This window comes from Candoia aspera, chromosome 2, assembly GCF_035149785.1.
Source record: "Candoia aspera isolate rCanAsp1 chromosome 2, rCanAsp1.hap2, whole genome shotgun sequence".
NCBI lineage: Eukaryota > Metazoa > Chordata > Lepidosauria > Squamata > Boidae > Candoia > Candoia aspera.
Window position 1 is genome coordinate 146,331,181 of NC_086154.1, and position 21,692 is coordinate 146,352,872.

General features: G+C 44.0%; 1 protein-coding gene across 1 annotated transcript; it reads left to right on the forward strand.

Annotated features, from left to right (window-relative positions):
- Positions 1 to 872: 872 nt before the first annotated feature.
- LOC134490771 (caM kinase-like vesicle-associated protein) lies at positions 873 to 21,406 on the forward strand. The gene is made up of 10 exons (XM_063294041.1): positions 873 to 967; positions 9,332 to 9,463; positions 13,121 to 13,195; positions 14,298 to 14,436; positions 14,635 to 14,755; positions 15,089 to 15,164; positions 15,960 to 16,096; positions 16,521 to 16,599; positions 18,517 to 18,604; positions 19,678 to 21,406. Exons 1-10 carry the CDS (start codon positions 873 to 875, stop codon positions 19,879 to 19,881), a joined length of 1,146 nt encoding a protein of 381 aa, XP_063150111.1. The 3' UTR covers positions 19,882 to 21,406.
- Positions 21,407 to 21,692: the final 286 nt, after the last annotated feature.

Below are 21,692 nucleotides of genomic sequence, written 5' to 3' on the forward strand. Positions count from 1 at the left end.
GCCTTCTGTAAATTGAGATGCTCAATAAATTTGGAGATGAAAAGTTTGGTACTCATGAAATCAGTGTGACCTCAGGTCATAGTATATGTTCCAACACACTACTCTATCATGCTTTCCTCCTTGATGATAGGACCCAAGATCCTTTATTGCCTCTTTAGCCACAGGAAAAGTGGAGGACTTTTAGAGAATTGGAGAACACGTTGAAAGTGGGGGTGGTGAGAGGAGAGAGAGGCAGAACTTAAGCTTTTATCCCCAGCTCTAGAAGACTTCTTGTTTTTCCACTTTTGCTATGTGTGAAGTGTGAAGGCTATGCTAATGAAGCATGAAGGGAATCCTGACAGGAAAAGGGGTCATGAATGCCTAGGCACTTCATGCTATGACACAGCCTGATCCCCTCTCTCCACTGAAGGACAATGCCTCTGATTAAGACCTCATTTGGAATATACATGAAGCTGCCACGAGAGGATAGAAATAGGGGATTTGGTTACAAAAGTTGGGAAGTATATCCTTAGAGATGCTGGCAGCCCCATGGGGCTGGAAAAGTAAGCATGGGAATTGGTACCTGCAGAGTGCACTGTCACATGTTCTGCCAAAGTTATACATCTGAATTCTGCAAAGAGAAGAAGGACGCCGTTGGTTCAGAACAAAGCCAGCTGATCCTTCTGGTTTGTGCCTGGAATCTAACATTCAGGGCTGTACTAAAAACTGTATGGCTACAACTTGCTTTAATGTTTCCTTTGAAAGCTGGCTGCTTGAGGTTCTACAGCAAAAGCCAAGCTCCATCCCTGGCTTATAACCTGTAGGGAGCTCAGGATAAACAGCCTCAGAAAAGTCACACCAAGACTCATAGTATGTCCTTGTTTCCTCCCAGGATGCCGTTTGGCTGCATCGGACTGCGGGATGAAAAGAATTACAACAGCCTCTCTGACATCACTGACAAGTATGAGATTGGACAGCTGCTACGAGCGTAAGTAGGGACCCTGCCTGAAACTACTCCCAGCTTACTGGAGTCCTGAGGGCCACCCTAGAAAGCAGTGGATTTGCAACCTGGGACCTAATAATTTGGGAGATGCATCATTAAGGAAGCCTCTTCCTCTCTTTTTCAGCTATTAGGAGTTCCCTTCCTGCAGTCCCTCACACTACCATATCCAACACACTGTGGCATCTTCTCACAGTCAACCTAATATGAAAATAGGCATGTGGATTCCAAACTGCAGAACAGGTACCCCACCTTCCCTGCTGCTACCTGGTACATCCAAGGTTCTGGGCCTTGCACCTTCAGGTCATGGCTCTATGGCCTCCCTTTCATTGTGGACTGATAGCCCCTCTCTCTTTGCTTGTCTTGCTCTTTGCACGGGGGTTCCTGAAATGCAGCCTATGATGCTGAGAGTCATCTCAGCCTGTACCTGGTCAGCCAGTTTGCAACAAGCAGCAGGGGGAAGGAAGAGCAACGTAGGTGCTGTGAAATGACTTATCTGATTGCTGATGCACTATTGGCTGCTAGGAGGGATGAGCAATAGCTAGTAGATGGCTCCCCATTCAAGAGAGCATGTGGAACAAACATTCTGACTGCCAATTAGACAGTCTTGTCCATATGGTATTTATAATGTAACACAGCTCAATTTCAAACCTTTTCAACATAAAGATTATTACGCTCAAGTAATTAACAGGGGGGAAGTTTAGATACGTACAACAGTATTGCTAATATAATATCACCAAAATTAATAATCATGCTAATAATAGAAGAAAAAAAAGGCTTAGAAAACTGTTCTAACAGAACAGCTTCTCTACCTTCTGTCATGTTCATCGTTCCAATGGTCTGGGTACATCGTAACGTTTCACATGTCAGTTTCCAGATTCGTGTCTGTCATTTGCTGGGAGAGGAATTTCAGCCCGGCACGGCTGTACTCTCCTTCATGTTACTGAGGAATGTGTGTTTGGGTTATGGCATGTGTTCAAGGTTACTTTCCCAGGCCGATGTGTAACGGTTACCAACACCTGGGAGGGGGTGGTTGCGATGCTGGGGCGAGGGGCGGGATCGGGTTTGAAGCGAGGGTTTTTAGTTTGTATTTGGCGCACTTTTGGTCATTCTCAGCTTTCTTTGTATTTGCACACTATTCTTTCAATAAATCAGTTTTCATTAAGAACCCGCTTGTGAGGCTGAGTATGTTAGAATAGGCAATCATTACGTAAAGCTGAGAATTCCTTAAATCTCTTACCACTAACATCCTTCCAGTGTTACTGTGAGGAAATAAAGTTAGTGATGGCTGAACCTACTTCTCGCTCGGGAGAGAGTGAGGAGTCCAGTGTGGGGGACTCGGATTCCATGGGACAAAGAAGGGAAAGAACCCTCACTCCGGAATCGGAGGAATTGTCGGAGACCTCGGACGCCAGCTCAGCTACTGCGAAAGCGGTAAAGTCCAAGGTGGTCAGGAAGGCAGAGGGGACCCTGTCCGGAACGCCCCAGGCACCTGTAAAGCCAAGGTATCCGCTGTACCCAGATGTGGCCATAATGGAGAGGAGTGGGTCGGACGTCTCCGAGGCCACTGAGAAATCACAGAGGTTGGAAGCCAGGGTAAAGTCTTTAGAAGACATGATGGTGAGGATGTCATTTGCGAGGGGCAGCCAGGACAGAGGAAGAAGGGAACATCAGTCCAGATGGTCATCCCTGTCTATTTCTCCCTCCCCTCCTCCGAGTGTGAGGAGGAAAGACCGGAGGAGGTACTGGGGGGATCGCCACCGCGCAGTCCCCGACGGGTGTCTCCATCGCCCCCGCAGCGGGCTGAGGACAAAGGGAGGGGACGAAGCAGGGATCGGAAGAAAAGTCCCAAAGTTGGGGTTGCGAGTCCCCCCCCCCCTCGAGAGGAAAGGTCTCCAGAGCCCAGAAGGAGGACTGGGTGGAAGGAGAGGAAGAGCAGCCCACAAAGAGCCAGGTATAGGGATTTCACTGTCAAGTTTGATGGGGATCCCACGAAGCTGTCATTCTTTTTGACTAATGCAAAAAGCTATATGGAAGAAGTTGGGAGGCTGTTTCCTTTGGAAAGGGCAAAGATAAACGCTGTAGCTACCCAACTGGAGGGGAGGGCAGCTGATTGGTTTGTCCAATTAACCGAAATGGACGCCCTGGATTTGGATGATTTCAGAGACTTTCTGTGGGCACTAAAAATGCACTTTGCTGACCCGTTAGCAAAGGAGAAAGCTAAGGTGGCTCTGAGGGAACTGTTCCAAGGATCCAAGTCCGTGGCCGACTATGCCCTAGAATTCCAAGCCCTAGCGGCCAAGGTGGATGATTGGTCGCCAACCACTCTAATAGAAATGTTCAGAGATGGAATGAGACCCGACTTGCTGAGATGGGCGTTAGGAAGGGCAGATCCGATCACCCTATATGATTGGATTCAACTGGCGGGGAATGTTGAGCAAGTGCAGGCTAAGTTCGCACAAACCAGGAGGGGCCCAAAGCAAATGGCCATGACGAGGATGAGCAAGGCACCGGGCACCACTGGCAGAGCGGGATGTACGGCCTGGCAGGAAGAGAAGGAGAGCCGTTTTGCAAAAGGGCAATGCCTGCGATGTGGGAAAGAGGGGCACTGAGCAGCGGCGTGCCCGCAGAGGAAGACCGAGGAGCGTCCGGCAAAGCCGTCAGGGAAATCCCCCTCTGTGCCCAGGAAGATGAAGGCAGCGATGGCTGAAACCGAGGCTGAGAGCGTTCCTATGGGGACGAAGGGGAGACCGAGCTGTCTCAGCCAGCGGGAAACACCAGCCACCTGCCCTAAGAGGCGCCGCTGGGCAGGTGGTAGAGGAAGGGCGCGACCACGCTTCGGTGAGTGGAAATTTCCCTACACTGACAGTGAAGGTGAAATTGGGGTCCCGTACACGAACTGTTGAAGTGTGGGCAATGGTCGATTCAGGGTGCTCGCGGTGTTTAATGCACCCTGACGTGGTGGCTGCGTTAGAGCTACCCACGTTCCCTTTGAAATGGCCCATGATCTTTACCCAGTTGGATGGATCTACAGCGGGGGGAAAACCGGTGACTCACTCCACAGGGATGGTGGCATTGCAAATGGGCAGCCACTGGGAGAAACTGCCTTTTGTGGTGGCGCCTGTGGGGGGTCCGTTTGTCATTTTGGGGATGCCTTGGTTTGTCCAACAGAACCCACAAATAAATTGGGTGCACAGGACGGTGACTTTTGCAGATGGGTTCTACAAAGCCCGAGGGGGATGACGTGGACAACGGCGCTGTGGGGAGGGCGGCAGCAGCAACTCCGCATTTCCTCACCAGTCTGCTAGACGGGCTGCCGGAACAATACCAGGACTTTGCAGATGTGTTTGGCGAAAAGGAGGCGGATCAGCTGCCGCCGCACCGCAAAACTGACTGTGCCATAGAATTTATCCCTAATGCACAATTGCCTAAGCCAAAAATTTATGCTGTGACCCAGAAGGAACTGGCCACGCTTCGAGAGTTTGTCGACAAAGAGGTTTTATTGAACCGGCCAATTCCCCGGTAGGTGCTCCTGTTCTCTTCAGATCAATGAGGTCTTGCATGACCATTTATTCAAAGGGGTCTTAGTGTATTTGGATGATGTGTTGATTTATACTGAAACAATGGAGGAATATGAAAAACTGGTGAGGCAAGTGCTCAGCAAACTGAGAAAAGCTGAACTGTATGCTAAACTATCTAAATGTGCATTTCATAAGTCTCAAATTGACTATCTGGGCTACAGAATTTCTGACAAAGGTATTGAAATGGATCCAGCTAAGATTCAAGCCATCCTGGAATGGGAGCGGCCACGTACGCGTAGGCAGCTCCAAAGTTTTCTGGGGTTCGCGAACTATTATCGGCAGTTCATCCAGGGGTTCACTGAGATAGCACTGCCGCTCACTGAATTACTCAAAACGAAAGGGTTGGGGGATACCCGAAGGGTAAAGAACCCTGGGGCATTGCTCAAATGGACGCCTGCATGCCAGGTGGCTTTTGACAAACTTAAACAGCTATTCACTGCTGAACCTATTCTGCAACATCCCGATCCAACCAAGCCTTTTGTGGTTCAAGTGGATGCCTCTGACTTTTCCATTGGAGCACTCCTGCTGCAAGCAGATGAGTCAGGGTGTCTAAAGCCCTGTGCTTACCTATCTCGTAAATTTTCTGAGACAGAAAGGTGGTGAAACGTTTGGGAAAAAGAGGCTTTTGCAGTTAAAGCTGCGTTAGACACTTGGCGCCACTTGCTTGAGGGCGCTACCTACCCTTTCGAGGTTTGGACTGATCATAAGAACCTTGAAGCGCTCAGCACGCCTCGAAAGCTCAGCCCCAAGCAAGTCAGATGGGTTCAATTCTTCAGCAGTTTTGATTTCAAATCAAAGTTTATTCCGGGGAAGAAAAACTTTCTAGCTGATGCTCTTTCCCGCTTGCCCCAGGATTCAAGCTCTGCTCCTGATGTGGTGGGCACCTTATGGACTGAACCCCAATTGGGGATGGCAGCTGTAACTCGCAGCCAGACTCGTGCACAGCAGCCCAACGTTTCACTTCCACCCCGTACAGGAAGTTTGCCAATTCCCTCTAACTTGCAACAACAGTTTCTCTCTAAATTGAAATCTGACACTTGGTTGCAAGTGAATATGAACAATGTTACTTTTGACCGGGGCTTTGCTTGGAAGCACGATCGCCTCTATGTACCTGACGATTTGCGCAAGGACATTTTGCTCCGTTCCCATGATGATAAAGTGGCTGGTCACTTTGGGTTTGTGAAAACCCTCAACTTGATTCGGTGCCAGTTCTGGTGGCCCACGCTAAGGCATGATGTCAAAACTTACGTTGCCTCCTGCCCAGTGTGCGCCAGATCCAAAAGGAAGGTTGGCAAGCCCCAGGGGTTATTGCAACCCGTGGCCAATCCCTCTCACCCCTGGGAGGAAATTTCTATGGATTTTATCGTGGATTTACCTCCGAGCCAGAGGAAAACTGTGATTTGGGTTGTAAAAGACTATTTCTCAAAACAAGCCCATTTCATTCCCTGCGCTTCTATTCCCTCCGCTCAACAGCTGACCCGCCTCTTCCTTGTACACGTGTACAGACTCCACGGGAGCCCCGCCCGTTTGGGACTGACAGAGGCACACAATTTACTTCCCAGTTTTGGCAGGCTTTTATGAAATTGGTGGGCACTAAACAAGCATTGTCCACTGCGTCGCATCCTGAGACTGACGGATCTACAGAGGCACTTAATTCCACGCTGGAGCAATATTTGCGTGCTTTTGTTAATTATCAGCAGGACAATTGGGTCGATCTCCTGCCCTTTGCTGAGGTCGCCTACAACAATGCAGTGCATCAAAGCACTGGGCAAGTCCCTTTCCGTACTGTGTTTGGCAGGGATTTTGTTCCCATTCCTGAGCTGCCTCAACCGACGTCTCCTCCTTCGTCTCCTATGGATTGGGCAGCACATTTGGGGGACTCCTGGCCCAAAATTCAACAGGCTCTGGCAGATGCCCAGGCTGCTTACAAACGCCACGCAGATGCCAAGCGTGCACAGCAGCCACCTTTCAAAGTCGGGGATAAAGTCTATCTCTCCACCAAGTTTATCAAGTCCCCACAACTCTCTAAGAAATTGGCACCCAAGTTCATAGGTCCTTTCCCCATTGTGGAACAAATTAATCCTGTTACATTTAAATTGGATTTGCCACACAATCTTAAACGTTTGCACCCCGTTTTTCATTGCAGTCTGCTCAAGCCTTTCCACCAGTCGGATCGCTGGCACCCACAGCCTGCACCTCCTGCACCCATTATGATTGATGGTCAGCAACACTTTGAAGTCAAAGAAATTCTTGATTCACGGCAGCTTCATTCTACACTGCAATACCTTGTTCGTTGGAAACATTTCCCTCATCCTGAGTGGGTTGCTGCCCGCGATGTTCACTCCCCTCTTTTAATTGCCCATTTTCATACTGCCTATCCTGCTAAGCCTGCACCTTAGTTTAGTTTCTTTAAGGGGGGCGGTATGTCATGTTCATCGTTCCAATGGTCTGGGTACATCGTAACGTTTCACATGTCAATTTCCAGGTTCGTGTCTGTCATTTGCTGGGAGAGGAATTTCAGCCTGGCATGGCTGTACTCTCCTTCATGTTACTGAGGAATGTGTGTTTGGGTTATGGCACGTGTTCAAGGTTACTTTCCCAGGCCGATGTGTAACGGTTACCAACACCTGGGAGGGGGTGGTTGCTATGGTGGGGCGAGGGGCGGGATCAGGTTTGAAGCGAGGGTTTTAGTTTGTATTTGGCGCGCTTTTGGTCATTCTCAGCTTTCTTTGTATTTGCACACTATTCTTTCAATAAATCAGTTTTCATTAAGAACCCGCTTGTGAGGCTGAGTATGTTAGAATAGGCAATCATTACACCTTCTGTATTATGGCCCCTGCCCTCTGGAGCAGCAGAGAGGTACAGACAGCATTCACTCTCCTGGGGTTTCAGAAGGTCCTTAAGACCTGGCTCTGTTCCTAGGCCTGGGGTTAATGTGGTTGTTATTTATTGGCAGGGCCCCTGTTGTGCTTTTGTACTGTTTGTATCATTGGTCATCTAGATGTTGTAGTCCAGGCTGTCTGCTTAGATGGGTTTTAACTGTTTTACTCTGTGTGTGTGTGTGTGTGTGTGTGTAGTCTTCCTGAAGGGGTGGCCATTCTAAATTAAATTAAATCAATTAAATTAAATTCCAAATGTGACAAAATGCATAAAAGTCTTCTTTATCTCAAATCAAAGGTAAATTTCTCCTACCAAAGGGATATAACTCTTATAGCTGGATCCCATGACCCAAACGTCCATGAACCTTGATGTCCTGATAGACTCCAAATATTAGAGGTATAGCCAAAAATAATAGATGCATGTTCAACATTTAGTGATCAATCCAGTCATATAAAATACCCAAACTGTGACAATAGTAGGACAAATTTAAGGCATACGGATTAATGTTCTGACTCCTGCAATAGGAAATCACCTGAATAAAGTAATGTTCCATTGGTTTATCAGGACAGGATACTCAGACTCATTATTCCAGAGTTCATATCAATAACTAATGTGAATTTTTCATCTACCTATAAAATAGGGTTACTAGCTTAGGAGCCACAGTTAATTTCTCCAAAACCTCATTGTGGAACTTCAGAAACACCTGGTCTAAAATGACAAATATTAAAGTTGAGTAAGATGCCAAGAGGCACTCTGAGGTCAATCAAACCTTAAAAAAAAAAGTTTAGGGTTAGGGTTAAAAACAATTTCCTCAGATCTGAGCTGATCCAAAGTAATAATGTAATGAGAGGCCCATTTTTTCCACAAAACAGGTTTAGGTGATTTTTTTAGAATAGAGATTATCCCATAATGTATGTTCTTTTTAAAAAAGGTAAGCAGATAAAAATTACATCTGCAGCCCAATATTTTCCATAAACTATGTCTTACAGCATTAAGGGCATAAGCAAGAATCCCAGTCTGTGCCAGGATTTCAGTGAGGTCGCTCAACCTCTGTTAAACTGAGTCCAAAGAAGAGTTGAATTCTGAAGTTCTTACTTCAGTCAGTAATTAGATAAATGCCAGTGATAAGGGTGGTAGTATGGAAGTCCACCTTTCTTTACAGGTAATTCTATAGTATGTCCTTGCCAAAGAAATTTATTCAATGGCCTAAAAATTTGTTTATGCAAGGCCTCCCAAAATGTAAATCAACCTTGGAATTGAAATAATCTTAATCACTTTTATCTTACCACAAATACTCAAAGGAATTCTAGATGTTTCAAGCTTGCCATGGTGTCTTGCCCTTAGTATTTCTATTCTATATTTTCTCCAAGGAGGTAAAACACTACACATGCTCTCCTCTCTCTCTCTCTCTCTCTCTCTCACACACACACACACACATTTTCTTTATTCCTACAATAAGCACATGAGGTAGGTGAGGCTGAAAACTGGTGAACAGATTGGGCTTTAAGATCTCCCTAGATCAGTGTTTCTCAACCTTAGCAACTTTAAGATATGTGGACTTCAACTCCCAGAATTTGCCAGCCAGCATTTTGGGAGTTGAAGTCCACATATCTTAAAGTTGCTAAGGTTGAGAAACAATGCCCTCCCTGGCTGTCTTGCTTTCTTTGATCCTGACAAGAGAGCATATATAGTTCTGTCACTGTCTATTAGCTCTGATAGCTAAAAAGATCTAATTACTGGATGCTGGGATAAGCAACAGGGATGGATTGGGCATCTCCTTTCCATTTTGGCTATATACCCTGTAACGATATTTGGCCAGTCACTATAGAAAACAGAACATCAAGCTAGACATCCTTAAAAAACAGGGTTCTTTCTGATCACTATTCCACAGGAAGGAATTCTGTGAGATCTGTGTGGCCCGCGAACGCCAGACAGACAGGCTGTACATCTGCAAGAAATTTCTCAAGAAAGATGGGCGCAAAGTGCGAAGAGCAGCCAAGAATGAAATCCTCATCCTAAAGATGTAGGTGGACAATATTTGTGTGTGTGCGTGTGCATGTACAAGGATTGGCATTATCCCTCTGCATCCTTGGGTAGCAAAAGGAATTTCAGTAGGAGCCACCATGTCTAACACTGTAGATAAGGATACTCCCTTCTTTGTAGCAATTACAAGTGGGTTAGATAGACTACACCTGGGCTGCATATATCCAGATGGCCACTCTTCGCTGTCATCTAGGGGTTGTCCAGATTTCTGCATGTGCAGTCCTTGGTGCTCTCTGAGCTTGGTTGTTTGCTTGCAGACATTTGATTACGCAAGTAGGTAACATCATTGGTGCTAGACTTCTGCATCCTCAGTAGATGCCTAAACCAGAGAGGGTCTATAATGAGTTAATGGCACCTGTAGCTAAGTTGTAGCCTACATGTTCAGTGATGGTGACAGATGTACAGGGCAGGAACTTGAGAGCTCTAGGATAATGAGAAAGGGACAGAGAGACACGAAAATATTGAGGAAAATTAAAACACAGACAGCAGCAAACATGCTGAGGTATTAAGGAGCCATCTGCTTCTTTGTTTTCCTGGCAAGGCTTCTGTGCCCTTTAACAACTGTACCACAAGACAGAAAATTGTCCACTAAAGCTTTCCTCCTCACTATTTTTGAAGAGTGGGAAAATGTTCTCTTAATGAAAGCTGCATCTATGGGGAAAATGTTTGACCAACTTATGATCAAATAAGGGCAGTGCAAGGTAGCCAAATTTAGATCAGGCAGGGTTAGATGAGAATGCTCTGATTATCTGGCTATGGATCACTGCTAAAGTATCAATTTCCAGCCTTACTTGGAACCTTGCAATGCTGATCCTTCGCACTGGAAAGTGGATCAATGTTGGCATAGTAGGGGATGGCAAAATGGCTTCTTTTTAGAGTTCCTAGTGCCATAGGCTTCGGCGGGCAGGTAACGGTGTTCCGTGTAGTCATGCCGGCCACATGACCACGGAAGTGTCTACGGACAAACGCCGGCTCTTTGGCTTGAAACGGAGATGAGCACCGCCCCCTAGAGTCGAACACGACTGGACTTAATGTCAAGGGAAACCTTTACCTTTACCTAGTGCCATAGGACGAAGGACTACTGTATATGTTTCCTAATTTACATCCTGCTTTTTATCTACTGCACTGTACTAATTTGATGTAAACATGGTTCCAAGGGAATCTCCCAGACAACCTCTGAGCCAGACTCAGCTTAAGACGCTATGCTGGGACCAACTGCAGCAAGTCTCTGGCTATCCAAATGATAGAAGAACTGGGCTCAGGATCTGGAGAAACTTGCACAAGGGGGGGGGGGCTCCCTGCCAATCAAAGCTTTATATATACAGTATATATCATTGCAGCAGTAGAAAAAGGAGGGAAAACTATTCATTCAATGAAAATTACTGATTTCCCAATACTGTATATATGTTTCCCTGCAACCAACACATCCAAAGGCACACTAAGCCATGGAAATTTGAGTGTGAAGTAGAGAACTAGTATAAGGAAAGATGTGCTTTGTAATCTTTGCTCCTGACATTTTTCCCCTGGAAGTCATTCCTATGTTTCTTTCGCTCCTCCTGGGCATAAGGTATCTGTACCTGTTTGATTCGTTCTTTAGCAGCTTTCTCTCTGATTTTTAAAAAGGAAGATAAAAACTAATACAAGCTAATATAAAGTAAAAAAACAAAACAAAACAAAAAGGAAGAAAGAAATCAAAGAGAAATCTAAAAGTACAAGAAAGAAAAAAAGTAATAGAAAAATAGAAAAAAAAAGAAAAAAGATATAAAGTAGCAGCTTCTGATCTTCTTTACAGTAGTTATAAGTACAATTATAAATTTACCTCTTACTCTATAGTTACAACATAACTCTTTTCTCTATAATCTATCCTGTCTAATCATCAAAACCGTAAATCATAAGTTCATTTTTTTCTGTTTCATGCAAAAAGTCCATAAGGGGTTTCCAGTCAGCAATACACATAGATATTCTCTTTTCTCTGATCAAAGAAGTTAATTTAGCCATCTCAGCAAGTTCCAACATCTTTACCAACCGTTCCTCCATGATGGGTAATGCCGAATCTTGTTCTGTAAAATCCACCAATTGTCTGAACTCTTTAATAGTAAACAAAAAGCATTCCCACAAAGGTCCAGTTCGTTTGGCTATTTTAATTCCAATTTGTTCAAAAGCACTTTCACCAAAAAATAATCTTTCAAAATAACTATCTCCTTTATCTGTTTTAAAATTTCTTACATCCTCTCCTTGTGAAGCTTTTTGCCAAAAGTTTTTAAATCTTTAAAACATTTTTCCCCCTTTGTAATCTGGAAAGAATGTTGACGCACCAAGTGGAATTCTCTCATCCTACCACTCAGAAAATCTCTCTTTAGCTGTAAATTAGTTACACCTGAAAGGGTTTAAGAAATGAGCCTTGTGGGAACCATAAGTCTATATAGGCTGCATTACGGCTCTGAGCTTGGTTGAAATCCCTTAACTCCCAGCTGCTCAACTCAGGAGTCAACCACAAAAACCTCAGTTCCTGCAGTCTATTCATGAGGAGCAGCTGTCTGAAGTGCAGGTGGGCAATCTCACCATTTCTCCTTTTTCTGGAGAGACTGCACAAGCCAGAATTCACCTTCTGGCCCACCAATCTCCACTGTAATGCCATTCCCGTTCTTTCAAGGATGTCTAGTTCTCCATGAATCCTCACTGGAAGCCTGTTCTTTAGCAGCTCTTGATGCCCATCATAGTATATATAGTAGGACCTAGAGGCCTCAGAGCTGCCCACCAGGCCTCTTAATCCTAGGATTTATTGTAAGGTTCGTTAGCTTTTCTTGTTTTTGTTCTCAAATAATGCCAACAGGTTTAACACCTTTTAATGATAGCCTTAATAACAGCAAGGTTATTAACTGCTCCTGTTCCTGTTCTTTTTTAATGGTACAGAAACAACTGAGGCATAATTACAGCAAAACTCACCATTCCATTCCTTAACAGTGCTAATACTCTGCTCCAGTTGCAAAAGGTTGGGCAGTATATAACAGCAAAGAACAGAGTAAAGAAGAAGAATAAAATCACAAACCAGATACCCAAGACAAATGTCCTCAATTGGTGCTTCTACATTTAACTTGTTTCCAGAATGGTAAAAGAGTAGCATTTCCAAAACAGGATAAGTTTTTGCTTTAAATTCATCTCCAGTGCTTTGAGTCCAACAGCTATCATGCAAGCAAGCAAAAAGTAAAGTAATGGCAAGGAAGAATGAGCTCTAGGTTCACATCCTCAGAGAAAAAAAGAGCATTCCCTTCTTTGTGCCCATCATTCATTGTAACTAATACTGCTCCCCATCAAAAAAAAATTGCACCTTTTATTTCCTGACCTGCCCGCAGCACGAGAACTGTCTTAAGTTTCTTTACTCATTTAAAGGCCAGGCATGAATTATTGAGATAGCCCCAGGGCAGGTTGGGATTTCTGCTGACTTGGTCTTTGCAGAAATGAACTCTGGGGGGCAAACAACAGAGCCAGGCCAGTAGGGGACAGGCAAGGCAAGGAAGATCTCAGCAGGGGAGGAGATGGAAAATATCACAGGCCAGGCAAGTTGATGAGAGGCAGAAGCATTATGCCTGGGCTAAGGGGAAGGGGAAATTAAGGTATCACTGCATTTTTCTTCCAGGGTGAATCACCCCAATATCTTACAACTGATTGACACATTTGAAACAAGGAAGGAATTCTACATTATCCAAGAACTGTAAGTTTAACTGAGAGGTGGAGATATATACATGTGCTTCTGGAAATGGTACCATGTGGTGGGGAGGGGGCCTGAAATGCAAAATGAGCACAGAACATTAATATTAATGTACTAAAGTTATGTTCCCCTTTTTTTCTAGGCTGGAATGCCAGCTTTGTTTTATTGTGTTTATACCCTTCCAAGATTAAAATAGCATATGTAGCTTTCATATACATACCCCCATTTTTTCATCACAACAATCCTATGAAATTGGTTAATATGAACAGGGTTTATTGGCCCAAAGTCATCCAGAGGGCTTTTGTGGCTGATATGAACTGGGGCCTTTCCATTTCTAGGCTAGGCTTACCCAACACACCGAGCCAAGGGTGCCCAATCTGAAGCACAGGAGCCCCAAGCTGCTCCTAGAAGATTTGAGAACCCACAGAAAGCCTCCCCTAACATTATCACCAAATTATACTTTTTAAAGCAACAGAAGAAAATAGTTATTCTACATACAAAGGGGAATCATATCAATAATTTAACTTGAATTACATTTTAATGACACAAAAGGGAGTTTTTTAATTGCAGCTGCCCACTTCTTTGCCCTGGCTCCATCCACAAATTTTTGGACTGCAGCCCCTAGCATGTCAAAGGGGTCATCTTTGGCCTGGAGAAAGTTGCCCACTCCCATCCCAAACTATAATCAAACAATTTTAGACTTTAGCATGATGAATAAACTGAACCAATCTATTGTGGTTTCTAAACCATGCTTTACAGCTTACGTGAATACACCCAAATGTTTATTCAGTAGAAGATAGTTAAGCAAGCCATAGCTTAGTGGATATATAACCCAACCCAAGTGTGATTCAGCCCAGCCTTCATCTTGCTGCCATTTAGCAGTCTGAACACAGATCCTCCACATATGGCAGGCCCTACTCTAGCACGATATATACTGCATCTTTGCCTATTAGTCAAGCATACCATAGCTTTGCTGAGGAAGTCTGGATGACCACGAGATGGTAGCAAAGGATGAGCCTTTCCCGTATCTCTTTGTGTGCTACTGAGTGGCCATCTGGGGCCCAGTTAATTCCACCAGTCAAGCTGGCTGTGGTGTTCCCTACAGGGCTACTGGCGGCGATGTTTTTGACTGGATCCTAGACCAGGGCTACTACACAGAAAAGGATGCCAGTAACGTTGTGCGGCAAGTGCTGGAGGCATTAGCTTATTTACATAATCTGCACATTGTTCACCGCAATCTAAAGGTAAAGAAAGAGCACTGAATCCTAAACCCAGAATTTTCAAAGCAACTATCCCCTCTAGTGGTTTTATCTGGGATAGCTGTCCTTTCAGTGGTGGAAGAAAAAGGCTGATATTTTGATGAATGGGGGGCACCACACCCTTGCTCCCTGCAGTGAAGGGGAGTGCAAGGAAGATGGCTAATTTGGGGCTTTTTCTTTTAGCTGGAGAATCTCATGTACTACAACCAGAATAACCGCTCAAAAGTGGTCCTGCGGGATTTTTATCTCTCACGCTTTGAGAACGGTGCCATCACAGAGCCATGTGGGACACCTGAATATTTAGGTACGTCCTTGCCTTTGGGCAGAGAAGAAATATCCCAGACATGGGATAATTTCTCCCTGCTACACTGCAGTAATTGGGCTGAAAACTAGAAGCTGCATACAGTTGCAAGCTTCCTGTCCTGAAAAAGAATTACACAGGCAAAAATTCAACAAGTGGAGTTTTTTTCCACGTAAGACAGAAAAGCTCACCTCTTAAATTTCTGCTTTTTGTGCATCAACAGAGTTCTCCTGGGAAAAGTGAAATAGCAAACCTAGCATCTGCCTCTTGCTGCGCGGGATATATCTTACCCACATTTTCTATAGTTTTCTTTGATCCGTTTGTCTGCCCTCCCAGCTCCTGAGGTGGTTGCTCGGCAACGCTATGGACGTCCTGTTGACTGCTGGGCTGTCGGAGTTATCATGTTTATTCTGTGAGTTCCATTAGCGTGTGTGTGTGTGTGTGTGTGTGTGCATGCACATCTGTGCATGACAGAATGTCTGGGGAGAGGGCAGGTCCATCTTTTTGCCATTGCTATGCTAGTACTATCAGACCTGAGCTACAGAAATCCTAACAGCTGCTAAGCAGTAGAATGATACAGAAAATACGAATTCTTTGCTGCCATCTACTGGTTACCAGGATTTCTGTAGCCTAGGTATGCTATGCCAGGTGGGCATAATAGGAGCTGTAATCAAGCACATTTGAAGCACATTGCTGTGAGGGGTGAGGTGAGAGCTAGTGGGTCCCAGGCTAGAGTGGGCTGTTACATAAACATGTTTCAGCCACTTCCCAAGGCCTCCAAGCAACCCCCCCACCCAGATATCCATTCATTTGGAAGAATGGGGGGAAGAAGCTCAGTGCTTAAATTCTGGAGCAGAGCCACACAGAAATCTCTGACTTCCTTGCATCGTAACAGGCTGCCAACTGTTGTGTTTCAGGCTTCATTCTTGTCTGCAATAAAGATTCTAATCTAGCCAAACTGTGTCTAAGGGTCTTCTGCCAAAACTACCTTAGAGTTGAATTAAGGATTAAGAGGCTGGAAACTTTTGATTTACTGCCAAACTTGGGTCTGAAGCCTAAGAGTCATGTGGGAAAAAGTTAATATAAGTTGAAAAATCACAAGAAGTTGACCACCAAGTTTGGCTATAAGCATGAACACTAAGAAAACATACCCACTTTGCCCTGTGGTGATTGTGACTTCTTCCACTCCCCTCCCTCACCATCACAGACTGTCTGGGAACCCCCCATTCTATGATGATACAGATGACGAAAACAGTGACAGTCACAACCGCCGCATCTTCCGCAAAATTCTGGCTGGGGACTATGACTTTGACTCTCCATATTGGGATGACATCTCCCTCGCTGGTAAGTACCACCCAGTCTCGATAGACTCTCTCATATACATGGGATTGCTCTCATGTACTACACCAGGCCAGGAGCACGTACGTGGCAGCAGGAAGTGGGAGAACCATGAAGACAATTCCTCTCTGCAAGTTGGGGGTGTCACTATGGAAAGGAAAATGCTTGCCAACTTTAAGAAGGCAAAAGCACAATAAGGAGGGAGATTGTAACTCTGCCCATTCTTTGCTGTACTAGTTTCCTATTTGAAAACCTAGTGTTCAAAACTGTAATTCTCCATGCATTAGCCTAGAAGAAACAACCTGTTCTATTCCCTTAGTATGGTTCCTCTTCATTTTCTGGAATGTAGATCCAAAACCTAGCCCTGAGGGTGATCATCTGACTTTCCTACACATTTCCTAATTCCCTATCTTTTCTTTTTTTCTTGCAGCTAAAAAGTTGGTGTCAAGACTTATGGAGGTGGATCAGGACCAGCGAATCACAGCCCAAGAAGCCTTGGGACATATCTGGTGAGTGGAACGCTTTCAGGCAGGAGCAAATGAATCCTTTGTGGGGTCCTGTGCCCACATGTACATATGCATGAACCAAAATGGCTTACATGTAATATTGCAGCATTACATACCTAGTTATGTATGACACACAATTGTATCAATACTAGCAGAATGAGGATGAATACTTTTAAAAATATGGCCATTTTACTTCCCAACTCATTCCCTCTGTTCCCTCTGGCCAACAGTCAGAACCTGCAAGTTTCTCTCTCCCAAAATAATATTGCAGTGGAAAGAACATTGGACTAAATTCAAATATGCAGGTTGCCATGAATGTCACTGAATGATTTGAGGCCAGTCATTATCTCTGCATTAATCTATTTTGCAGAATTATTGCAAGGATAAAAGAGGTGGGTGGAGCACAAACACTGCCTTGAACAACTTGGAGGAAAATGTGAAATAAAAATAAAACCTTAATCTGCTGAAGCTTGGTTCTATGTTCATATTGGCCTGATGCCACTACAGTTGACAGGCATATAAATAACAGATTGGAAGCAGTGGCCTTGTAAGATCAGCAGCCAACTCCTAAGGCTGGGCCTATTTGTCATATTGGAAGCAAGCGACTGTAGCAAACTTTAGTGCATCCTTAATAAAAAGTATCACAAACTGTGTGAGTTACCTTAGGCCTGTGCTGATCATGTAGAGTCTGGTATAATTGCTGTTATGATAGGCACATTTTCTCCCATGAATTGGGAGGTCCAAAGCCATTCCTGTATTAAGTCAATAAGTAAAAAATCAGTGCCTCCATTTCGATGCTAAGCCAATTTGCTAAGCAAATCATACTCATAAATTCTCAGTGTGCACATCTGTTAAAAAGAGTTTATCATGTTTTAGTGATCATTTATTTCCACTATCCTGTTACAAATAACTTTTGGTTTGCTCTTAGCTCTTTCCTAATGTAATTAAGAACAGGGATACACCTGAATGGATAAATTAAACTGCTGATAAAAGAATCTTGGTACAGAATAGAGAACAAGCATTCAAGTCCTTGAGGAGGTACACACAAGCCAATGATCACTCTACATAAAAGACATTCCCTCCCATATATTGTATTTAGGAACACCTCTTCTAAATGCCAGCTCCTGTAGGATAGATGAGTTACCCAAAATAAAGAGACAATTCTTCCCCCCTTTTAGATCTACTTTTATATTCATGAACTAATGCAGAGAAATGTAGTTGATGCATCTAGGCAGATGTTGTCTTGTGTTGAAACTTAGTGGGCCAATTCCCAAGTAATTAGATAAGGTTTATTCAAGTGACAGCTCATTTTTACTTTCAGTCAAACCCAGGTTGCCCTGCTGATTACACAGAATGAACAACAGTAGTATTTCAAGTATTCAGTGTATATTTCTGGTCCTTATCATTTAAATTGTTGTTACTGTTGTCGTCATTGTTAGTTCAATTTATATCCCACCTTTCTGTTTAACTGAACACTTAAGGCAGCTAGCAAGAACAGTATCAAATATAAAACATACGATGAAACTGCAATGGTAAAACTGTTCTACTCATAAGTAATGATTAAGGCAGTCTTTGGTGAAGCCAATGAACACGTCTATAAACAGAAATAGGGTATCTTTTCCCTAGGTTATTCCAACTGGTACAGCTAATCTATTTCCATCATTCCATTTCTACCTTGTCTCCATGTATCCTTCCTAAAACAACAGCAACAATAACCCTGTCTATTTGCAAGTTTCCATAAATTCTTTTTCTGTTTTACAGGTTCTCATTTAGAATTACTTGCAAAATTAGATGCAGACCTCTTAAACTGCTCCTTGATTTTGAAAACCTGCTTAAATTTTCCCCATTTGGTTTAGGTAATTCTTCACCTCCCCTTTGGGTGCTCTAAGCCATAATTCTGCATTCTTTCTCTCTCCTCAGGATATCTGGAAACATTGCTTCTGAAAAGAACCTCAAAGAAGGAGTCTGTGCACAGATTGAGAAAAACTTTGCCAAGGCCAAATGGAGGGTGAGTCCAAATGATTTTGTGGAGCAGTTCAGTTCTACACACCCCAGTTTAAAAAAGACACTGATAAATTGGAGCAAGTCCAGAAAAGGGCTACCAAGATGGTGAAAGGACTGGAAATCAAGTCCTATGAGGAACAGTTAAAAGACCTAGGGATGTTTAGCTTGCAGAAGAGAAGGTTCAGAGGGACACAATAGCTGTCTTCAAATATCTGAAGGGCTGTCACACTGTATAGCAGTGTTTCTCAACTTTGGCAGCTTGCAGATGTGTGGACTTCGACTCCCAGAATTCTAGAAGTTGGAGTCCATGCATCTTCAAGCCACCAAGGTTGAGAAACACTGCTGTAGAGAATTCAGACTTATCCTCACTTGCTCCAGAGGGCAAGACAAAAACTAATAGGATGAAACTTCAAGGATGCAGATAAAAATTAAATATAAGGAAGAACTTCTTGACAGTAAGAGCTACCAATCAGTGAAAGAGGTTACCACTGGAATGGTTTCTTCCCCTTCACTGGAGGTTTTTAAACAGCGGCTGGATAGTCATCTAACAGAGATGGCATAGTGAATTCTACAGTGAGCAAGTTGGACTTCATGACCTCTTAGGTCCCTTCCAACGATGATTCTATAACAAAGAGGAATATGGCAAGCGATCAGAAAATAAGATATTGTTAAGAAACAAGTAGGGAAAAGGTATCTTCAGTGGTGATGGGGCAGAAGGATGGACTCCTCCCAGCAGGGTCCTGAGAAGCCTGGCCCTAAGTCATGTAAGGCCTTATAGGACACATAAATAGAGTCATGTTTTTGATTCTTCTCTCCTATGAACCCTTAGAATCTAGTGTTTCAAGGGAAACCATTGATGCAAGTGTATTGTTGTTGTTGTAAGTCTACAAAGCCATGTCCCCACTTCCCAACGTTTTACTTCTTTAGTTACGGCAGTTGCAAGCTGCAAATGCCTCGATCTGTACCGGTTCTTCATCCAAGAACCAATGTCATTTGGTTCTTGGATGAAGAACCAAAGGGGTAGAAGTTTGGAAGCTCATTTCACACCATTTCTTGATACTGCTTTTCTCCTTGCAGAAAGCCATTCGTGTCACTACATTCATGCAACGTCTCCGGGCCACAGATGTCAGTGGCCGCCTCCCTGTTACTCCTCGCACCTCCATGAGTGTGGCTCATGAGGTCACCATTGAAGCTCCCAGGCTGGCTGAACATCTGGAGACTCCATGTTCACTAGAGGAACAACAGAGCAAGAAAGAGGTAGCTGCTGAGCAGAGAGAGTAATTGCTCTTGCTTCCTCAAAGCTATCTCCTGATGCCTTCTCTGGTGAATCGACACATCCTGCTCTTCAAAGGGGAGGTTCTGTGGGGCAGCAGCATGAGGCAAAGAACTCTGGAGCTTCACAGTGGTGTTATCCCTTTCCCTACCCCTGCCTATTGGTCAGGAACTACTTGGTTTGATGGACAGGCAACTGGACATCAGGACCAATCAACCACATCAAGATATGTATTGTGTATAGGAAATAAAGACTGAGGATCAGAGGCACCATTAGATAGATGATTTTCAACTGTCGTCATACACAGCATATGCCTCATACCTTTATGGGAGCATAGGCCTGCTTTTGAAGCCTTTCCCAGTAGCCAGTATAAGCCATGGCCCATATCCTCCAGCTTTACTTGCCCCCATGCAATGAACCCTTATGCCTTGCTGAGTGACAGTATCTCTCAGGTCCAAAGACCAAGGTTCCACAACGTTTGCATCCCTGCCTCTGTGGTTTCACAGGGGCTTAGAGGACAGGAGAGTTTGATCCACAGTTGCTTCCCTCATGGTGGAAAGTCAAAAGGGGAAAAGCTTCACCTCCTACTTGTAGGTACTCTTAGGAGCCAAGAACTCCTACACTGCTGGCTAAAATACATCCAAGGACGGTGGAAAAGAGGGTGATGCCAAGCTAGTGAAGCAGAAGAGAGTCCATTCCACGAGTCAGAGGTCAACTTTCCAGCTTTTCCCCCATTCAACAGTGCTGGTTTCGCATGTATTTGTTAGCAACAGCAGGGACAGCTTGGAAAGGGAGTAATGATGAATTGTTACTCGGCTACCTGGAATCTCAACCTCAGCTGGACTGTGGAAGGAGGGAATGGAGTAAGTGGGGTGCATGTCCAGGCCAGCTGCATGTTTTATGAAGATGCTATTTTAATACAGAAATGCCTAGCTGCCCTCTCCTGGTGCTGTCTTTTCCTCCCCTGGGGCAGCTCTGGGAAAGAAAATAAACAGGGTCTTTCTCTGATTATTGTCTTTTTTTAAAAATGTGCTTCTTGGGGATAGATTTATAATCCAGGTACCTCAAAAATCCCCAAACAGGTTTGGGGAGAAGGGTAAGGATATACTTTTTATTTTCCTGCCTTGAAAAATATAACGTTGTGTTCATAGAACACACTTGTTCAGGCCCCAGAACCCATTCATTCGGGCTACTTATAAAGACCTACAGCTGCTGTTGCACCACTTGCTGAATCTGGATTAGGGTTAGCCTTGATCAGTCTGTTTGGTTACTTCAGTGCCATGTATATAGGCAGAAAATGGGTTAATTAGATTAATTTAGTAACAGAATTAAAAGTGTTGGGTTATTGCAGCTTAAATCTAACATTACAATGCTCAGACCTCTTTCAGGCAATGACTTATCAATCATCCTGTGTTAAAGCTATCTTTTGATTCCCAGTGAGAGAATATCTTGAAACAAAAGCACAGAGAAACCTCAGAATAAGCAGAGGTTTTTGACTGCCTGTTCCATTCTAAAATACATGAAGATCACATTAAATAAGTTTTTAATCTCTGCCACCTTATGCAACCTGTTGCCCTCCAGACATGTTGAACTATACAAATTCCAAAATTTTAGTTCAACACATCTGGAGGAAAACTGGGTTTGCCTCTCAGTTGAGAGGTGGAATTTTGCAAATATACAATATATATTATAGACTTGTTTTTTTTTTAAAAATTAAAAGTGGATCCTTTTGAATTTAAATGGAATATGAAATACTGTTACCTATCAATCAAGATGACTCACCTTGAGGTAGCTCAGTTGTCACCAAAACCAGCAACCT

Excerpts from the sequence above, each read along its gene's own strand:
- LOC134490771 (XM_063294041.1), top strand. The coding sequence starts at position 873 with ATGCCGTTTGGCTGCATCGGACTGCGGGATGAAAAGAATTACAACAGC. Across the intron at positions 13,196-14,297 it reads TTCTACATTATCCAAGAACT|GGCTACTGGCGGCGATGTTT; the intron begins GTAAGTTTAACT and ends TGTTCCCTACAG. Across the intron at positions 16,097-16,520 it reads GGATGACATCTCCCTCGCTG|CTAAAAAGTTGGTGTCAAGA; the intron begins GTAAGTACCACC and ends TTTTTCTTGCAG.